We start from the raw sequence: 19,992 nt of genomic DNA, 5'->3' as shown, positions 1-19,992 counted from the left end.
CGTACTACACAAAATTGAACTGAAAATGCAAAATAATCATGTTTATTTCAGAGATGAATTTGATGTAAACATGTAACACAATGTGACAACAACGTAGCATATTAATGTTTGAACATTTATCATTGTAAACTCCATACAGACAGGTTTTCATTTTACTTGCCACTGGAGTATCAAGAGCAGAAATAATAAAATACATTGAATTTCCGTGAAAGCAGCATTGTGTGCTACTGTAAGCTTATTATTTGATCTTAATGTTTTATTCATATCATTAAGGTTTGGTACTAGAAATAGTTTTTAGTCAACATGAAGCACATACAGATATAGTTTAATGTTCTCATATTTGTACCAAGTTGTATTTTAAAGATGCTGAATGAAACTGTTGTCTAATAAAGATGAAATAAATTTATACTGACTCTGATAAGTAATGAGTTGTGTATTATTTTATAAAGTATATTATTTAAATAAGTATTACAATAATAATACTAGAGTTTGTTAATTATTCTTCAGATTGATCTACTGAAGTGACTGGATGTTAAATATCTGTACTGTAACAGAGATGTGCGTTTACTTTACAAGAATGATATTCATGTTTTAATACAAAAGCAAATATCACCATCATTGTACTGATCAAAATTAACATTTACATTAAATTAACCAATAATAACAAAACACAATAAAATGTTTACAACACTAGTGTTGATCACACATACTTAGGATTTGTCAGGATCATATTGATCGTCTGCATTGTGATAGTTTATAATAGATAAGAGCAAATACATGTAACCCATCGCTCCAAATAAAAAAATGATATATTATTGAAAAAACTTTCAGTAGTGTCTTACATCTGTAGTGATTTTTACTTTAACAACACAATAAAACTTGTTAAAGTGACTTATTTTCATTGCACCCATCAAATCAATTACAACAATTACTTATGTTCATAAAAAATAAATATGGCAACAGCAGCAATAAAAAATAAAAACAATGAGAGAGAAAACACTTTTATCTGCACACAGTCCTATATGTGTGTATGTATGGTGACACTACCGTACTGTACTGTATGTACCGCAGTAAATATGGAATAACAGAATTAAAGCTGTTAGTTGAACATGATGGATTCAGGATCCTGGTTCGTCATTTGGGCCATGTGCCGCAGAACGTCCTTCTTTGTAATGATTCCTAGTAAACGTCTGGGGAAGAGAAGTGTTGGTTTTAGTTATCAGCAAATTTAACCACTAGATAAAGTGCTCAGATTAAAAAGGAAACATTTCCTCTCACAGATTTGTGACTTTTACTTTAAACACTCACCTAATAACACAGATATGAAGAGTTTAGTTCCAAAACACAATAAATCCATTTAGACTAATTTGGATAAAAATTCACATAGCATCTTTAGGTTATAATAAAATTAAAAATTCAAATCCATAATTTGATTTTCAAAGATTTAGTATAAAAACTGATTCTTTTTTTCCGCAAAATGCAATAAATCCATGACGTTTTTTTTCAAAATGCTGTAAATTTATTGAATCAATATATAAATGAGCATTCATCTTTGCCATGTTATATTTATTTAGTTGACTAGTAGTGGTATACACTGATTAAAAAATAAACATTAATGGCATTAATCAAAACACTTACTTTGTCATATTAAGAACACTGTCATTGTTGCGGGGACGTCGTCGCTAAACTTTTTTGACAGCGATCAGCTGTAAAATGTTTTGGTCCTGCTTGATTTTCGCGTAAAATGTTGGAACGTTGTTCATAAGATCCCCTGGGGTCAATGTGTTAGCATAACAGAAGCTTGATGCTGTCGGGAGAACAAGCAACAGACAGCATTTTTCCTTCGCCCGAGGGCCTCTCGCGTAAATTATTCGATCTTGATGGCTTACGTTTCTTCCCCATCACAGAAAACCACCACAGGTTTATCAATGCCATCAAAATATTAATTTGTTTTTGTTTGTTTGTTGATCACAAAGTACAAAGTAGATGAGAAAAACCATTCTGTTTACAATGCATGGAATGGTGTGCTGTGATTGGTTGAGCTGATTTATTGCATTCTGCAAAGAAGGAGGAGTGGCGTTTATCGCGTTTTGGGATAAAAGGGAGAAAAGATGACAGAATAACACGACGGATATCAGATTTTGCGTAAAATAAAGAATTGACCAGATACAATACTGATTTTGGTGGTAACTATAAAAAAAAGGCTTTTAACGCAGTTGAACCAAACTCTTCATGTAGGCCTACAGTAAGTTACCGCATACTGTACTACATTTTTACCCCAAAACTCCAGCTTCCATTACTGTGAAACAGTGCAGTTATAAAAACTGGTATTTAAAATACAAATAATAAAAATAATCATATTTCTTATGATTTGTTATTCGTTATCTGATATAAACTCATGCATATTATCACTTTCTGCCAAACAGTCGATCCTGATGTATTAGAAATAAAGTGTTTGTTACCCGCTGCGGGTGACCAGACACTGGCGAAGCCCCAGTTTGCGGAAGATGTCCACTACAGTCTCCATGGGCGTGTGATCGGTGACGGTGAAGGGGCTGAGATTCAGGATGCGTCTGAGTTTCAACGGTTGAGGATTTGATGCGGGAAGCTGTGGAGCTTCTTCAGTAAAATAAACCACTGAATTACTCACAACGCCATCCTGCTTCTGACGGGCACTTTCTGTACACAGACAACATCAACATTATTTCTTAACATCACAGAAGTTATAACATTACGGGTAGCTGTCTGACTGTTAACTAGTTTAAAAGCATGCGTTTGTATCTTACTAATGGCCAGGATAAGATCTCGTCTCTGCACAAAGCCGATAAGCCTCTCAGATTCACGCGAGACGACCACAGGAAAGCCGTTGTAATCCGTCTCTTTGATCAGCGTCTCCACATCCTCCACCGTGGTGCTGTCTTGCGTGAGAACGGACAGCAGAGGCTCGTTCCTGCGTGGACGCATCACATCCGTCGCCAGCGTTCGGTGAGTGAACTCATCTTGGTCCAGGTACGGATAACCGTTGAGCCGGATGTGAGCTTCATAAATGCTATCCTTACCGAACGCATCGGCGACCCATTTACTGGTTACGACTGCGGCCATAAGGGGAACGATGTATTCTAAACCACCGGTCAACTCGAACATGATGACCACCAGAGAGACGGTCATGCGGGTCACACCACCTGGACCAACACAAATATAATGTATATACTGTATGTTAAGATTATACTTTTTTTTAAAATAAAGTTTAGGTTCTGGTCATCTACCGTCTTACCCAAACACGCAGCAGCACCGACCATTGCGTACAGGCCTGGAGTAACACAGTCGGCACCTGGGCGACACCAGTTTTTAAAAATGATCCAATCGTGGTAGTGATACGCCATCTGCTCGACCGCGATCCCCACGATACGCCCGGCGATGGCACCCACTGCCATACTGGGAATGAACAGACCCGATGGGATCTGAGACACATCACATAATCAATATCACGTATATATTTAGATTTCTAAAAAAATAAGAAATCAAACTCACCTTCATCCCAAAAGTAAAAATTGTAATGACTATCTTGAAGATGAGTGCCAGCATGAGCTGCCAAAGAGCGCTGTAGACCCCCGGCCCGGCGGGTCGGTCTGGGATGTCATCCACCGGTCGGGTCATATTGGGGTTGTTGACGTAATCGCAGAGCTGCGAGGACTCCAGCGCGCCGCAGTCGTTAAACAGCTCTGAGATCAGCTCGCTGGTGCTGCGGCGCGTGTACGGGTTGGGGAACGCCAGGATGGCCGTGATGCCCGTGACCACGATCACTTCCAGCACCGGATATTTCCCCAGCAGCGTGGTCTTACGCCGCCGGCACCAGGCAATGTTACAGCGGATGAAAAGCGTTCCCCAGAGACCCCCGAATACACCCAAGAGGATGAAGGGAACCAGCTCGGCCATGTACCAGGGTGTGTGATACTCCACGTAAAACAGAACCAAACGATTGTTGCCGAACGGGTTGATGGAGCGAAGCGTGAAGGCAGCCACCAGCGCGGCAAAGAAAGAACGCCATAAAGTCTTCAAAGGGAAATAATAACTGACCTGCAGAAACGCACATGATATTAAACACACATCAATTATTTACAGCAGGGGTCTTCAACTACTCTTCTTTGAAAGATAGATTTAAAAAATTTAAACATGATGCAGGCCAAGCTTTTACCCCTATATATTTTTTAGTTTTACATATAATATATTATTATTATTATATTATGTTATAACTTATGTTGTTTTTGTTACTTTTTGTTATAGGTTATATATTTAAAACATGCATTTTCAAAAAAGATGCACACCTGATCTTTTATTCAGTATTTAGGTTTTTAATTACTGAAAACTCAAATTTTCTTTTTTAATATTTCAAAAAAAAATTGCAGTTTAACATTGCCAAATGTTAATAGTTCAACTAAGAACATTGCAACATTTCAAGTATTCACAACATAAGTCTTCTAATGACTACAATTGCACTATATTTTCTTTTTTAATATGTTAAAGATATATAGGCTAAACCGGCTTTCCATTGTACACTACATTCTGACTCGACTGTCGGAGTTCACCCCCTAGTGGCAGTCTAATGAAATTTCAGTTTAATCGTAAATCCTTGTCAACATGGGACAGAAGCTCATTTCAGCACACGAGCCTTTAATCTACGAATATATTTATAGTTAATCATTTAATTTATTTTTTATCGTTTTAATCATTTTTTAAAAGACTCAAGTGTTACTGATAAACTTAAACAAAAAAGATTCATAATTTTCACCTCAGTGGTTCTCATTCACTAAACATGCTTACGCACAAATTTGTTCATGAGATGTAAAATTTCTTCTAAATGTTTGCAAAAACGTAAGAACAACTTAGACCACACGTACGCAATAATCAAGTTTTTCTTGATTTCTCTAAGTTTTACTTACGTTTTTGCTAACATTTAGAAGAAATTTTAGTATGAACGTTTTTGTTGATTCATGATTAGTTAGTTAAAACGTCCGAATGCACATTTCACGAACAAATTTGTGCGTACACATGCTTAGTAAATGAGACCCAGTGTTTTGATTGGAACACACTGAAATACATCATCATCATTCCGGTTGGCGCGTCACATGTGGTGTAGTTGCACAAGTTAATTTTTTTTATGCATTTAAAGCTCAAATTGGATCCAAAAATTACTCACCCACCGTTGGATGGCACCCAACCCAGACCCGGTTTTTCGGGCATCCTTTGTTGTGTATAGTGGAACGGTGGCTTTAAAGTAACCATGTTGATTTTAAATCAGACAAGGATGACCGGCGGGCCAGATAAAGATGATTGGAGGACTGAATTTGGCCTGCAGGCCACCACTTGACTAGCCCTGATTTACAGTGTATGTTTAAAACGTATGAAACACATACACACACATGTTTGTGAGGTTTAATATTTTAAACCCCCTGAGGTTGAATCACTCTTCATCACTACATTTATTCAACTTATCAACAGTGACACTAAACCTTATGTGTTTATGTGTTTCTATGTGTGCATGCATGCACCTCCTCCAGACTGAAGAGTACTCCTCCGATCGGAGCTCCAAACGCAACAGACACACCAGCAGCCGCAGCCGCAGACAGAACCTAAAACAGATAAATTCAGCATTTAACTCCTATCATACAACTGTAACATTTACTACGGTACAAAGATTGTATTCACCTCTCGGCGTTTCCCTTCATTCGTGCTGTATTTTGAGAACAGGCTACAGAAGAGATTACCACAGCAACACGCCAAGTGGGCGAGCGGGCCTTCCTTTCCTAGACTGAGACCAGACGATACGGCCAACACCAGCGTGACCGTCTTTATGAGCAGAGTCCACTTCCCCAGGTATCCTCGAATGATGAAGCCACTCAAGATCGTCTTTATCTAAAGAGACACCGATTCGGTATAAACCATGCAGTGTCCTCCATGTTAAATGCAACTTACAAAAACATATCCTTAACTATTATGTGTCGTTCAAACATATCAAGCCTTAAGGGCGTACACACCATACGCAAATTCAATGATTTGCACAAGTAGATTACATAGTATACAATGCAAAGACACGAATAAGTGCAAACTTGCGCGGGGCGATGGGAATGATGCAAATTGTGTGCCATGATTGCCACGAAAATACACACTATTAGCATCAAACGTGTCTTCATGCATGTTAAAATATTTAACTCAAGCGAAAAATTTGCATGACACAAAGTTAAATCCTGTTAATCATGCAGCATTACACAGAACAACAAATTATCATTACAGCACTTTTAAAATCACTGGATGATAATTTCTCATGTGTTCTTGTTGGGTTTATTTATAAATCCATACATCAGATCAAATTCGGCCTATAGACTATATCTTAAAGAGATAGTTCACCCAAAAATAAAAATTCTGTCATCATTTACTCACTCTCATGTTATTACAAACCTGTATAAATATCTTTGTTCTGATGAACACAAAGGAAGATATTTTGAGAAATGTTTGTAACCAAACCATCTGTGGACCCCATTTACTTACATACTATTCTTTTTTCCTACTATGGAAGTAAATGGGGTCCAAGAACAGTTTGGTTACAAACATTTCTCAAAAAAATATCTTCCTTTGTGTTTATTAGAACAAAGAAATGTATACAGGTTTGTAACAACATGAGAGTGAGTAAATGATGACAGAATTTTCGTTTTTGGGTGAACTATCCCTTTAAACTAGCAGTATTTCTTTTCTCTAGTCATTAAATTTATGTTGTTTATGAGGTCTTTCATCTAAAGATACACACAGATAAGGTCAGTAAGTCATCATTTCACACTAAAATCATGTTGATATGTATAATGTAAAGATTGTGGCCACATTTAAACACATTTCTGTAGTTTCTCACTGTCTCATATTGAACCCAACAGTTTTATTTTCCATCTGTGCACCTCTGGAATTCCCGATCCGCAGGCGTAGGGGGCGAACACTCGGACCAGAGACACGGCCAGAAAAGAGAAGAAGAGAGCCCACATCACGTAGAGAAAGTAGTTCAGCACATAGACCCCAGCGCCCTGATGACAAAATGACAGCAGTATATTTATAACAGACAATAAACTTCTGAGTAAAGGTAATGACAGACCAAACACATGACAACAAAGTTGCCTGCATGCTTATTTGCATCTCGGTCCAAAGTTGCCCCGACACACCAAACAGACGGTGGCCAAGTATCATGTTTGTTTTGCTGTGTGAGATGTGATAACTTTCTGTACCAGTAGGTGGTGTTCATCATTACTCAAAATGGGAAACTGGAAGAGCTAGCGACTGATACAAAATATAAACAAAGCAGCGCACGCTTACCAGTGTCACACAAATCTTACTCACCGGTACGGCAGGCGTATTTGTAATATATGTGTAAGGTTTTATAGGCCATATTTATCTAATTTCCTTCCTGTGCACTGGTTGGCTATGCCAAACAGCCAATCAGAATGATCCGACTCCCAGACTAGCGCCACCATCAATTTTACATGCTGAATTTGCTAAAAAAAACCTGACGTGACTGACTTTAGCTGACGGTGAAAAAATTAAGTCACCAGATAACCACCGATCATCGGCTTGGTGTGTACCGGACTTAACTCAGCTCTGTCTCATTTAAGGATCTTATTTACCTCCGTGTAGCCCGTCATCAGTTCGGCCCATTTCTGCCACTGTGGGCATTTGTCTCTATCGGCGAATGTGGTCTCATTAGAGGTCCAGCAGCATTGCTCGTGACTGTACCAGAAAACTGATAGACACACCCCCTCCTTAAGATCTGTCATCCAATCAACAGCCAGATCAATCACTCCAGCCAATGTGCCTGTGAAACCACACATCATGTCATAGCGTTTTTGAGTGATGTCATTTGTGCCGATGTCAGAAGTGGGTGTGTCTCCATACCTGACAGCAGACCAATCAGAAGCATCACCAGCCATCCCGACCAGGCGTCTAGTAGACTCTTAACAAACTCCCAGAGGGATTCTTTACTCTTAATAGTGATCTGCAAATATACAAAATAATCACAATAAATAATCACCTGCTGTATTAATACTTATAACACCAGACCATTAAATCACATTATCTCTCATAATCATCATCAGCGTTTAAGTTTGTATGTAACTGCGAAGTGTTTTACCTTCCTGTGTCTGTCTGTGTCTTTGGATTTCTCTCTCAGCCAGTCAATAGTGTGAAAGTCCTCGTAAGTTCCCACGTCTGGAAACGGCTCATCTAGAAAATCCATAAGGTTCCCCGAGCCGTTCATCTCCTCGGTGGGAGTCGCACCGCTGACGTCTGCACACAACAAACCACAGGATCAATTAAAATGCATTTATTTCCTTATAGAATAATAATAAATCCTCAAAATGATAAATTAACACAGATACAGGAAATAATGCATTTTTAAAAAATGTTAATGAATTGCATGATGAAGCAGATAGTGAAGACAAAAGCAACTCAACAATTAAACTTAAATACATTTATATACTGTAGAGTGTCCAATTCAATTAAAATTAGATAACCTCAGTAATGTAAACATATATTTAGTGTTTTTCAAGTTCATACTGCTACTTTATAAGACAATTTGTATTACAGTCTAACAATAACATGTGTGATATCTGCGAGGTGATTTATAGAATACAGACATTGGATGCAGAATAAAAGTTTTTGTTTACATCATATATGTGTGTGTACTGTGTATAATAATTATGTATATAAATACACACACATGCATGTATATATTTAAGAGTATATTATATATTTCATTTATTTTTTTCTTTTTCATTTTTAGGTTAATATAAATTATATATAAATATAAAATTGTATATACACATGTAAATACTTCTTAAATATCTACATTATTTAAACAAAATTATTATTCACAGCACACGCACATATATGACGTAAACATAAACTTTTATTTTGCAAACGATTAGTCGCCATTAATATGCAGCCCTACAAAATACATGTCCCAGGTATTTTAAAGAATGACTTTGCCATGGTAAATATCCAAAATATGGTAGAAGCTATAATGGTTCGTGTCAGAGCTTTATATAATATAAAGCTTTTAACTGTCAAATAATGTGTGGTCCATGTAAATACTAATGTATCACAAATAATACAGCAGATGATGTTGACATGATGACAATACGGAGAAAACAAACAAGAAAAGATCCTCTCTGCTTTTACGCATATATGTATGAACAAAGACAAAGACATGAATAACACTGAATGCATGAAATAAACACGAGTGTCAGGCTCGGATCAGGTGCATTATGATGTCAGCATACAAATACAGTCGCGTGCGTTAATCTCACCCTCCGCCATCGCGCGCGACCGCGTGCGTGTTATATAGCCGGAGATGCGGTGACTGTTATGATTGTCTGTCCATCATAACGTCAGATTTAACATCAGACTTAATTTCAGACTCATCTGACCGCAGACATAAAGCAAGCAAGACAGGTTCTGCTGCGATTACGTCAGCGCGCTTCCCATGACGCAGCACGCTTGGGTGTGTTACTGCGCATCAGCAGCTGCCCAGCGCTTGCGCAGTAGAAAATACATACAAAAATACTCAAAAATGACTCTTCGACTTCCACGTAAAGTTTAATTGAAGAAATGTAGAAAGTACGCATTTCATACACAAAAGCAAGACTATGAAAATAACAATCAATTAAAAATTAAAAACAATCTTATTTTAAAAAAGATTTCTCAAGAAAATTAACCAGTTAAAACAAAAAACATGGTTACTGTAGTAAAACCATGGTTACCGTAGTATAACCACAAAATAACCATGGTTTTGACAATAATGGTTTTCAAAAACAAATCTTTTTGTTTGATGATTGTTGTTCTCTTTACCTTTGTATTCTTTAAGCAACTATACAAAACCATTTTTTAATGTTAAAAGTTAGGTTTTGATAAATGTTGATTTTTAACCCTTACAAATATTAGCCATGGTTTTTTTTATATCTGGCCAACATATATTTTAAATATATGCTAAATACATTTTGTAGAAAGTAAAGCTTAATTAAATATATTTTTGAATTTGAAAATGTAGTTTTAATCTTCATACAATATATTAACATTTATTTCAAAATGTGTTTCAAATACATTTCTAATTTTACAACCCATAAGGCAAAAAATATATATTTTCCTGGACAAAATAAACAAAGTTTTTCTTCAAATTTGATGTGAATATAAATGCTTTAAAATATATGTATTTTTTTAATATATTTTGAAATATACAAAAAATTGCCAAAAATATATTGATGAAAAATACATTTTGTAAACATTTAAAAATATTTTTCACACACATATTTTTGGCCATTTTTTGTATATTTTGAAATAAGTTAAATTTAAAAGTATTTTTTACCGTTTGGGTTAACAAAATAAAATAAAACAATAAACTCTTTCTGTTTTGGAACAAATGTTTTAGACTATTTAAAGGTCTTATGGGTCAGACTGGTCAAAATAATATTTAGCTGGTTGGCAATCGTTGAATCTGTTTTCATCAGAACATTACATTGATTGAAGGAGATCCAAATAAGGATTAAACATGAAACTTTGTTTACTGGTAAGTTGGTGTGGTGGACCATTGAGAAAAAATTTGTTTTTATAGAAAAGTATGTTCATTCTAAAACTATTTGTTAATTTTTGTAAGGGGATTGTTTAATTTCTGGTCAAACATTAAAGTTTAAACTCAGATCTTGAAAGTGACCTGGAATCAACTGAAAATTGTTTCATGTAAATGAAATAAAAGTCTTAATTTAAGACATCAAAACACACAAATCTTTGTCTTATCAGACTCAGATCTACAGTTCACATTCATACTTTTCTCCTGATATTCGGATCACAGATCGGACTACACCACCCCTTTCAATACGATTGAAATTTGCATCCGATTGATCTCAATCATATTGATTAGTATTTACATGAAGGCTTTTCAATCCGATTGAGTCGTCAATACCAATACAAACCGATTATTTGGTTGCATGTAAAAATATATGAGATTTCTTTTTTCCTGGAGTATTTTCAAATCTTTTATATCAGTTATGGAGGGTTTGAGGTGTTTATGCTCAACATTACACCTGCTGGTAAACACCACAAGTGTACAATCTTCTCTGTAGAGATTTTTTATCTTTGAAATAAGCTGCACTTATTGTCATGTCGTTTGTGAAGTCCAGTATGTGTACTTTCACGTGTCATCCAGTCTGTTTGCTGGAGTAGGATCTGTATGTGTGAATGATGTTGTTGTTTGCGTCTCTGTTGAGGGAGATCAAATCTTTGCTTCCCAGTGTGAAGGGAGGGAGACGTCAGAGCTCTTCTGCCCACCCGACCAAAGATGACGCCAGATTTATCACAGCCATAAACCTCATTACAGCTCAGTTGTGTGTCTTTCAAACACTTGTTGGTTGAAGTTGTCAGGAGAGTATCTGGTGAAGTGAGAGGAGGAGGTGAGAGCGCATGGACTGAAGTGAAATGGACCCTGGTGTTTGTGCTCTTGAGTTGTCGGGTGTTTTCATCTCACTGGGAGCTTGGTTCTGTTCACTGATTACCACCATGATGTCTCAATGGCTCACGCTCTCCACAGAACTGCTGCCCACCGAGAGCTTCGAGCTGGGACTCTGGGAAACGTGTGTGGTTCAGGAACTGGGAGTCACGCAGTGCAGGCCGTACGACAGCCTGTTGGGTCTCCCTTCGGACATCCGTCTGGCCAGAATCCTCATGTGTACAGCGGTGGTGGCCGGTCTTGTTGGACTGATGTTTGCTGTTCCTGGCATCTACCTGGTGAACAGCTGCAAACAGGCAGAGACCCTCGAAGGCAAACGGACCCTGAAAATGCTCGGTGGAATCTTAAGCTTCATCGCAGGAGTGCTCGGACTCGTGCCCGTATCGTACGTCGCTCACCTGACGGTTCTGCGCTTCTTTGATGAAAGCGTGCCCAGTGTAGTTCCACGCTGGGAGTTTGGGAATGCGCTCTTCTTTGGTTGGACTGCAGGGTGTTTGCATGTATTCGCTGGTTTCCTGCTGGTCACCTCCTGTGTATATTTACAAGGTGAACCATGCCCGCTTCTTTCATCCATAGGGCTTCATCGAGCAGATCTCATGAATTCACAACACTCTTCACACAGGACGACAGAGTATGTTTGATGGACCTTTTCTCTGGTTGGTTAAACACACATTACAACACTGTTTGACTTAAGCTAATGTCTTGTTGCATCATTTTGCTGATCAATGAAGTTCTTTTATATTGATCAGATCTGAAAATGAATTTGATGCTGCTATCTCCTGCTTAGATTTATTTTTGATGATATAATGTAGATTACAAATCATGTTTGCATTCTTGCTTTGGTTTTGAGAATCATTTTCATTTATACAGTATATTTTTCTGCGGTTCTAATGATGTTCTTCATGTTCTACTAATTATAAAAAATACACAAACTTTCTAAGAAAGTGCAACAGACTTTTAAAGCAACTCAATTATTTTTAATAAAGACAATTTCATGCTAATTATCCAAATATTACTCTGATATTCTGAACTATTTTTATTTAATAAAATGGTCAGAGAGAATTGTATATTATTGTAAATGTATTCAGATATGTTGAAGCAATGCACCAAAGTTGTCATTATTGGTAAATAAACAAGCTGAATGTTTGTCTGACTTCTATGATTTATGAAGAGATGAGCTGATTTTTATGTATTGTAAATTCTTATCAGTACTTATAAAATAAATTAATAATATTTGTAATAAATAATAATAAATATTCCATATATCCTTAAAATAACAAGCTTTTTTGAGAAGCAAAATTGTATAAGAACTTTCACAAGTTTCTTTAAATCCTGAATTATGATTGTTTCTTATCCCCCTGAGTTTTCTTTGTTTAAGGGGGACATATGATGAAAATCTGACTTTTTCCGTGTTTAAGTGCTATAATTGAGTCCCCAGTGCTTCTGTCAACCTAGAAAATGTGATAACGATCAACACACTAACTTAGTTTTGGTAAACCATGCTCTGCAAGCATGTGAAAAAATAGATCATTGAAATTTGGCTCCCCTTGTGATGTCAGAAGGGGATCTTATTATAATAATACCACCCCTTAATCTACACTATCCAAACACAGCGCTGACATTTTCATTTTTAAAGGTCCCACATCTTTAAAAAGTCTTTTGAAATGTCCCCTTTAAACTATTGTTTAAACAGAGTTTTATTTAATGCAAGATAATAAGATATAATATATTGTTTCAAAATAGTCTCAATATTGTACACATTTAGCTTTAATTTGTTTTAACAATTTTTAGCTTGGATGTTTGTTTTATAAAAAATATTTATCATTTATTTATATTTCATGTTCATATTCTGCAGAATGTTTCTGCAAGATCAACAAATATTGCAGATTTGATCTCACACTCATTCAGTCAAACACTTGTTTTATGTCTTGACTAATATTCAAACAGTGACAGTACAGACAACAGTTTAACCTGCAGAAGATTTTAGTGATACAGATGGATGTTTTATCATTGAAACTAAACTGAGAAATGACAAGACAGATCTCTTTAAGTATCTGATCTATTATATTTCTTTGAAAGTTTTACGCAGGTTTGTTTGTTCTGCTCATGTTGGACATCTGTTAAATGAAACTTCTCTTTGTTGGCCATCTACAATAGAGTCATTATAGCGTTGTATGCTAATCTTTCCATCGATTGCATACAAAGGTTTCTTTAGCAACATTGTGCAACATATCCAGCCCACTTCCTTTATGATAATGAGCCATACGGATGCGATAATTGAGTTATTCATTAACTAAGAATACGACACAAAGTTGTCGTGTAACATCAGAAGCACATAAATCCCATCGATTGATTTCATGATACTTTTGATCTTTGGTCATGTGAGTTATTCAATGGTAAAGAGCTGTGTTACTTCTGAAAGATAACCGTATGTGGGTTTAAGTACAATGAGACAATGGTCATATTTGAATGAACTCTCAGGTTTAAACATAACAGAATGTACTGTAGCGTCACCGATAGGTCTGCTGGATTTATTTGGACACAGCGTCCTGCGCAATAGAGGCCTTTTGTTCTTCGGCCGTCCGTCTTGGCACAATGTGGAGCTCAGAGAGAGCGGCTTTGGCAGAGACTTCACTTCCAGCCTAACAATTAGTGTAGTGATAGTCTGAAGTCTTTCACGTGCCCTGCCACCGCCATCCTCCACATCAGTTCACATGAGCCGGGTCTCTGGAGAGGTCGACATCTGAGCTACGCACCTACCAACATGGACTGAATCCAGCGGCTGACATCACTTCCTGTACAATCTTCAGTCATCTCTAATGTGTTCAATTATAGGATTAACATCCAACAAACACATCGCAATAAAATCATTAGTGCAAACAGTTGTGTCCCACAATGTAAAAAAATAAAAGTTGACTTAACTTGACTTTTGGATGATGTAGTTCACCTAACTCTATTTACTGAGTAAACCAACAAGTTGAGACAATAAGCAACTTTCCGTGTTTACTCAGTGACTTAAGTCTTCTTGAGTAAGTTTGCGACTATAAACACCATTCCAGCATCTACCCATAAAGATAATCAACACACCAAAATCAATTTAGTACATCCAATTCAGCTAACCTGCATATTTTGGACTGTGGGAGTGTACACAGAAAGTTATATATAAATACAACATATAACTAACATTAACACCATGGCATAAATAAAGCCAGCAAACATTAAATGGATGATTATGCTTATTTCATTCAGTGAACACAAAATAATGAATTGACCCCTTTCAACAAAAAAACTTTGTTCAAGTTACTTAATTATCTTTGTTGAAAGAACATTTTGAAGTTGGATTTTTTTACAGCGCATTTACCATCCTAAATGTGTGAGGGTTATATTAGTGCATCTATAGAAGTCCAAGGGCCTTATTAAGTGTGCATATGCACAGATTTGATCGTGGAGTGTGTGTGGCAATGTTCATTTTTATGAAAACCTTTTTTGATGTGGAAAAGTGCTAGGCGCCAGATCCGATGTCTGAGCAGACTTTTGCTTGCCAGACTGGTGCAGGTTTTTGAAAATAAAAGCTGCTGGCTTCTGACTCACAGCCTGTAAGTTAACTCATGTTACCATTGCATTGTGACCGAATCTTTCAAACATGGTGACATCAGAGGTATTCAGACCAATCACAATGTACAGATTAGGTGGCCAATCAGAGACACAGCACTTTTCAGATCAATGAGTGTTTGAGGAAAGCAGTATATTTGGAGATATAATAATACGGTACATGGAAAATAATGTGTTTTTAAACCATAAACCACGTGAACACATTGTACAGCAAATACACAAAATAACCTTGTTTTTTTTAACAACGAAATAGGTGCTCTTTAAGATTAAACAATAAATTATAAAAATGTGCCATTTTTGGGGTGGTCCTTTTAAATGCAAATGAGCTGATCTCTGCACTAAATGACAGTGCCGTGGTTGGACAGTGCAGATTAAGGGGCGGTATTATTATAATAAGATCCCCTTCTGACATCACAAGGGGAGCCAAATTTCAATTAGCTATTTTTTCACATGCTTGCAGAGAATGGTTTACCAAAACTAAGTTACTGGGTTGATCTTTTTTACCTTTTCTAGATTAATAGAAGCACTGGAGACTCAATTATAGCACACATGGAAAAAGTCTGGTTTTCTCTTTAATGTCCCCTTTAAACCAAATTGTTTGTAAAAACTAATGTTGTAAAAACATGTGCTGAACAGATACATTTTTTTTTATTCACTTTCAATGATTACACTTTTAATTAAATGTAGTTCTGTTACAAAAACTTTTCAAAAACAAGAACAAACAAAAAAGTAAAATAAAAAACATGAAAATACAACAAAGAAAGTACAAAATATATAAACAGCTTTTAGATAAATAAGAGTAAAATGTTATCTATGGGAATCTCCATGGGGTGAAGAGGTTTTTTGTTTGTACAGTAATGCTTTTCATGTTGTTTTTTTACAAAGGCCTCCAGGGGCCTGAAATCTGACAGAGCATCTTAATACCTGACCGTCTCCTACAGGATAAACATGCACACATCTCAGATCCATCACAACACATATATATGATACTCAGGTTAGCTTTAAATCAACCTTACACTTAACATGATATTTTATATGAAATATTTAACAGCATTAAACAGTTTAGTCACTCATCTCTTCTCGTAAAAGCTGGATTGTCCGTTCCCTTATTGCTCATGTGACGTCTGTGTTCGTCCTCTGGTTTCACTTTCTGGACACAAGTGGACCCAACCGGAATCCTGTAGGACAGAAAGATCAGCCCACTACAAACCACCAGGAAAGACGCCAAAATCCCAATAGCGATTCCTGGTCCGATGTACTGGTTTTCAGGGGCAGGAGGCATGAGAAACGTTGGGGGGAAAATGATAGTCTGGTTGTTTACAACAGAACTGAGATTCCAGAAAACTGGTACGAGAGAAGAAACTCCAGTGAGGACGTGAAGAGCACCACCGGCACAAAGAGCCAATCTGATGGGCTTAAATTTACCCAATCCAAAATAAATGTTCCTGAGACCGTAAACCACGCTGGCATTACCCATAAGCCCCAAAATCACAGCCACTAACATGAGCACCTGAGCGGCAATGATCTCAGGTGGCGTGAAAGATTCAAACGGACCAATCTTCTGACAAAACATGACTTCATTTCCTGATAAGATTAAAGCATGACTATAAAAACACACTCTCCAAACACCCACCCAGGCCAGACCGGAGGATATGACGGACAGGTCGGATACTTCCCAAACCCTCCACTCCACCATTCCCATAGTCACTATGATGAGAATCCAGCCAACCGTACTCAGCCAAAGAGCCACGAACTGAGCATGAGCTGTGTGGACGAGGTAAGGCATGACACCCTGACTCGTGTTTTTACAATGACAACAACAAATTCACTTCCTCTGAATAAAGTTCAATCCTGAAGAGAAGCATTGTGTTGATGGCGTCTTCATTGAGTTTACAGGAGGATGTGACTCATCTAACCTGTTGTGTTTTTAACTAACCCATGCTGTATCCAAGACACCTGGCAAACAAACATCTAGCATCCCTCTGTGAGAGAGAGAGAGAGAGAGAGAGAGAGAGAGAGAGAGAGAGAGAGAGAGAGAGAGAGAGAGAGAGAGAGAGAGAGAGAGAAGAAAGAGAGAGAGAGAGAGAGAGAGAGAGAGAGAGAAGAAAGAGAGAGAGAGAGAATCTGAGAATTGGTTTAGATTTAAAATGAAAATGACCTATTGATTTACAAACCAATCTAGGAAACATGATGCAAAAATGTACCAAAGTAACCAGACATTTTTGCCATTTTTTTTATGAATTTACTAATGCTTCATATTAAATATTATGAGCTCATTAAACTACATGTACAAATATTAGGTAAAAAATAAAGAATTATTAAAAAAAATGTATACAATAGTTTTAGTTAGTTTAGTTTGGATCAAAATCTGTACTTACAACACAGTTACTGAAGAACTTGTTTTATTTATATTGCGTCTTTCAATATAGCTCACAGTCGCTTTACATAGCACTACACCAACATTAACACATTTAAATTATAACTTTAACTAATATCAAAACAAAAATGACATAAGTTGATCTACTAACAAGAGTATGAAGCTTCAGTGATTTTTCTTGTTGATGACAATGATGACTAAGTTACTGCGGTTTTGTTGTATCAAAGGGTTTGGAGAAGACTATAATTACCATAGTAAGCATTCAAAATGTTAAATCCTTTCTATTTTTAGTTGCTTCGGAGGAAAGCGATTGCAAATAAATGTAAACACACTTCAGTTACAGAAATAATCCCTGAATAATGACAAAAGTATCACATTACTGTGTTTTATTCAAATCATGTATCATTATTTGATTCATGCATTCATATTTACAGTCCTCCAGTAATGTATTAAAAGACTTCAGAAATGTTTTCATACATCATCATTCAAAGATCAGAATGTTGTCAGACTAATAATAATAATCATCACATTTAATAAAGTCACATAAATGAAAATAAAATTACCATATGAGCAGATGTTAGTTTCTCCAGTGTGTAAGTCACTCATGTGGGTTTATTCATCTACTGGAAACAGTAAAAACTCCACTTCCTCTCTCTCTCTCTCTCTCTCTCATACACACAAACATGGTGTATTAATAATGTTGTGATATATCTCTGTAAATGATTGACTTACTGTCAACATCATAAAATGACAGAATATATGACAATAAGACAATCATTCTTTTTGGAAATCACAATGACACATACAGTAAAAATAAAAGTGTAATGATTGTTTTACCGTAATGTTCTGAATTCAAAATATTTATGAAACGTTTCTAAGAAATAAGTAAGAAAAAGACTAAAATGAGTGAACCAGCTGAAAACGTTTCAGTCTAGATCAAACTCAATATAAATCTACTGTATGTCCTGCTAGTTAAGATCAATAGTAAGCACTGTTGATCTAAACACTTCTAGTTTCTCTCAGTTATCAGCACTTCATTCATTTTGTCACAAAATAAATTAACATTTATTCACAACTTTTAAACTGTATGAAATTAATTGTGATGAATCTTTTGACAGCCCCAATTTATATAAAGTTAAACTCACAGACTTGAGCCTTTATTCAATAAATATCCCTGAAATCTCAAACATCATCACATGATTCTGTATATTTAAAGAAAACCAAAAACACAATGAAAAATCAAACAATCAGAAACTGAATCAATACTAAAAGCAGATAGAAAACACTACCTGTTAGAGAACAGCGTATAGATCAAAAGAGATATCATAGTGTAGCATTGCTTCATACAGTCCAGCATAGAACAGCACGGGTCAGTCCGGTTTACCAAAGTGTAGTCTGGTTCAGTACGAATCAGTAGGGTTTACCAGAGTGTAGTCCGGCTCAATACAGATCAGTCCGATTTACCAGGGTGTAGTCTGGTTCAGTACAGATCAGTAGGGTTAACCAGAGTGTAGTCTGGTTCAATATGAATCAATACAGTTTACCAGGGTGTAATCTGGTTCAATAAGGATCAGTCTGGTTTACCAGGGTGTAGTCTGGTTCAGTGCGAATCCGGCTGGTTTACCAGATTGTAGTCTGGTTCAGTACAGATTACCAGAGTGTAGTCCGGCTCAATACAGATCAGTCCGATTTACCAGGGTGTAGTCTGGTTCAGTACAGATCAGTAGGGTTAACCAGAGTGTATTCTGGTTCAATATGAATCAATATGGTTTACCAGGGTGTAATCTGGTTCAATACAGATCAGTCTGGTTTACCAGGGTGTAGTCTGGTTCAGTGCGAATCCGTCCGGTTTACCAGAGTGTAGTCTGGTTCAGTACAGATCAGTACAGTTTACCAGAGTGTAGTCTGGTTCAGGACAGATCAGTAGGGTTTACCAGGGTGTAGTCTGGTTCAGTACGGATCAGTCCGGTTTACCAGAGTGTAGTCTGAATCAATACGGATCAGTCCGGTTTACCAGGGTGTAGTCCGGTTCAGTACGGATCAGTAGGGTTTACCAAAGTGTAGTCTGGTTCAATACAGATCAGTAGGGTTTACCAGAGTGTAGTCCGGTTAAATACGGATCAATGCGGTTTTCCAGGGTGTAATCTGGTTCAATACGGATCAGTCCGGTTTACCAGGGTGTAGTCTAGTTCAATATGGATCAGTACGGTTTACCAGGGTGTAATCTGGTTAAAGATGAATCAGTACAGTTTACCAAGGTGTAGTCTGGTTCAGTACAGATCAGTACAGTTTACCAGAGTGTAGTCTGGTTCGGGACAGATCAGTAGGGTTTACCAGGGTGTAGTCTGGTTCAGTACGGATCAGTCCGGTTTACCAAAGTGTAGTCTGGTTCAGTACGAATCAGTAGGGTTTACCAGAGTGTAGTCCGGCTCAATACAGATCAGTCCGATTTACCAGGGTGTAGTCTGGT

The 19,992-nt window shown here is 36.9% G+C and overlaps 3 protein-coding genes across 3 annotated transcripts; 1 reads left to right on the top strand and 2 right to left on the bottom strand.

Annotated features, from left to right (window-relative positions):
• Positions 1–20: 20 nt before the first annotated feature.
• On the bottom strand, positions 21–9,520 carry clcn4 (chloride channel, voltage-sensitive 4). Its single transcript, XM_065259262.1, has 12 exons — positions 9,342–9,520; positions 8,165–8,319; positions 7,930–8,029; positions 7,662–7,849; positions 6,945–7,067; positions 5,707–5,913; positions 5,550–5,630; positions 3,532–4,077; positions 3,275–3,461; positions 2,787–3,182; positions 2,463–2,679; positions 21–1,190 (listed from the first exon to the last, which is right to left on the bottom strand). The coding sequence occupies exons 1-12, from the start codon at positions 9,349–9,351 to the stop codon at positions 1,100–1,102; spliced, it is 2,301 nt and encodes a 766-aa protein (XP_065115334.1). The 5' UTR covers positions 9,352–9,520; the 3' UTR covers positions 21–1,099.
• A 1,816-nt stretch (positions 9,521–11,336) lies between these two features.
• Positions 11,337–12,642, top strand: LOC135740816 (putative claudin-24). Its single transcript, XM_065259349.1, has one exon. It carries the CDS (start codon positions 11,503–11,505, stop codon positions 12,172–12,174), a length of 672 nt encoding a protein of 223 aa, XP_065115421.1. The 5' UTR covers positions 11,337–11,502; the 3' UTR covers positions 12,175–12,642.
• A 3,335-nt stretch (positions 12,643–15,977) lies between these two features.
• On the bottom strand, positions 15,978–17,153 carry LOC135740815 (claudin-34). Its single transcript, XM_065259348.2, has one exon. It carries the CDS (start codon positions 16,929–16,931, stop codon positions 16,212–16,214), a length of 720 nt encoding a protein of 239 aa, XP_065115420.1. The 5' UTR covers positions 16,932–17,153; the 3' UTR covers positions 15,978–16,211.
• Between the last annotated feature and the right edge of the window lie 2,839 nt (positions 17,154–19,992).

This window comes from Paramisgurnus dabryanus, chromosome 14 (assembly GCF_030506205.2).
Source record: "Paramisgurnus dabryanus chromosome 14, PD_genome_1.1, whole genome shotgun sequence".
Lineage (NCBI taxonomy): Eukaryota > Metazoa > Chordata > Actinopteri > Cypriniformes > Cobitidae > Paramisgurnus > Paramisgurnus dabryanus.
Note: the sequence above shows the minus strand (reverse complement) of the source record. Positions and strands in the feature narration are given on the sequence as shown.

What these genes read in the sequence shown, in the direction of transcription:
- LOC135740815 (XM_065259348.2), bottom strand. Translation starts at nt 16,931, where the DNA reads ATGCCTTACCTCGTCCACACAGCTCATGCTCAGTTCGTGGCTCTTTGG.
- LOC135740816 (XM_065259349.1), top strand. Translation starts at nt 11,503, where the DNA reads ATGGACCCTGGTGTTTGTGCTCTTGAGTTGTCGGGTGTTTTCATCTCA.
- clcn4 (XM_065259262.1), bottom strand. An exon ending in CGGTGCTGCTGCGTGTTTGG is followed by an intron (nt 3,183 to 3,274) that starts GTAAGACGGTAG and finishes GTGTTGGTCCAG; the next exon opens with GTGGTGTGACCCGCATGACC. An exon ending in TGTCTGGTCACCCGCAGCGG is followed by an intron (nt 1,191 to 2,462) that starts GTAACAAACACT and finishes TCTCTTCCCCAG; the next exon opens with ACGTTTACTAGGAATCATTA.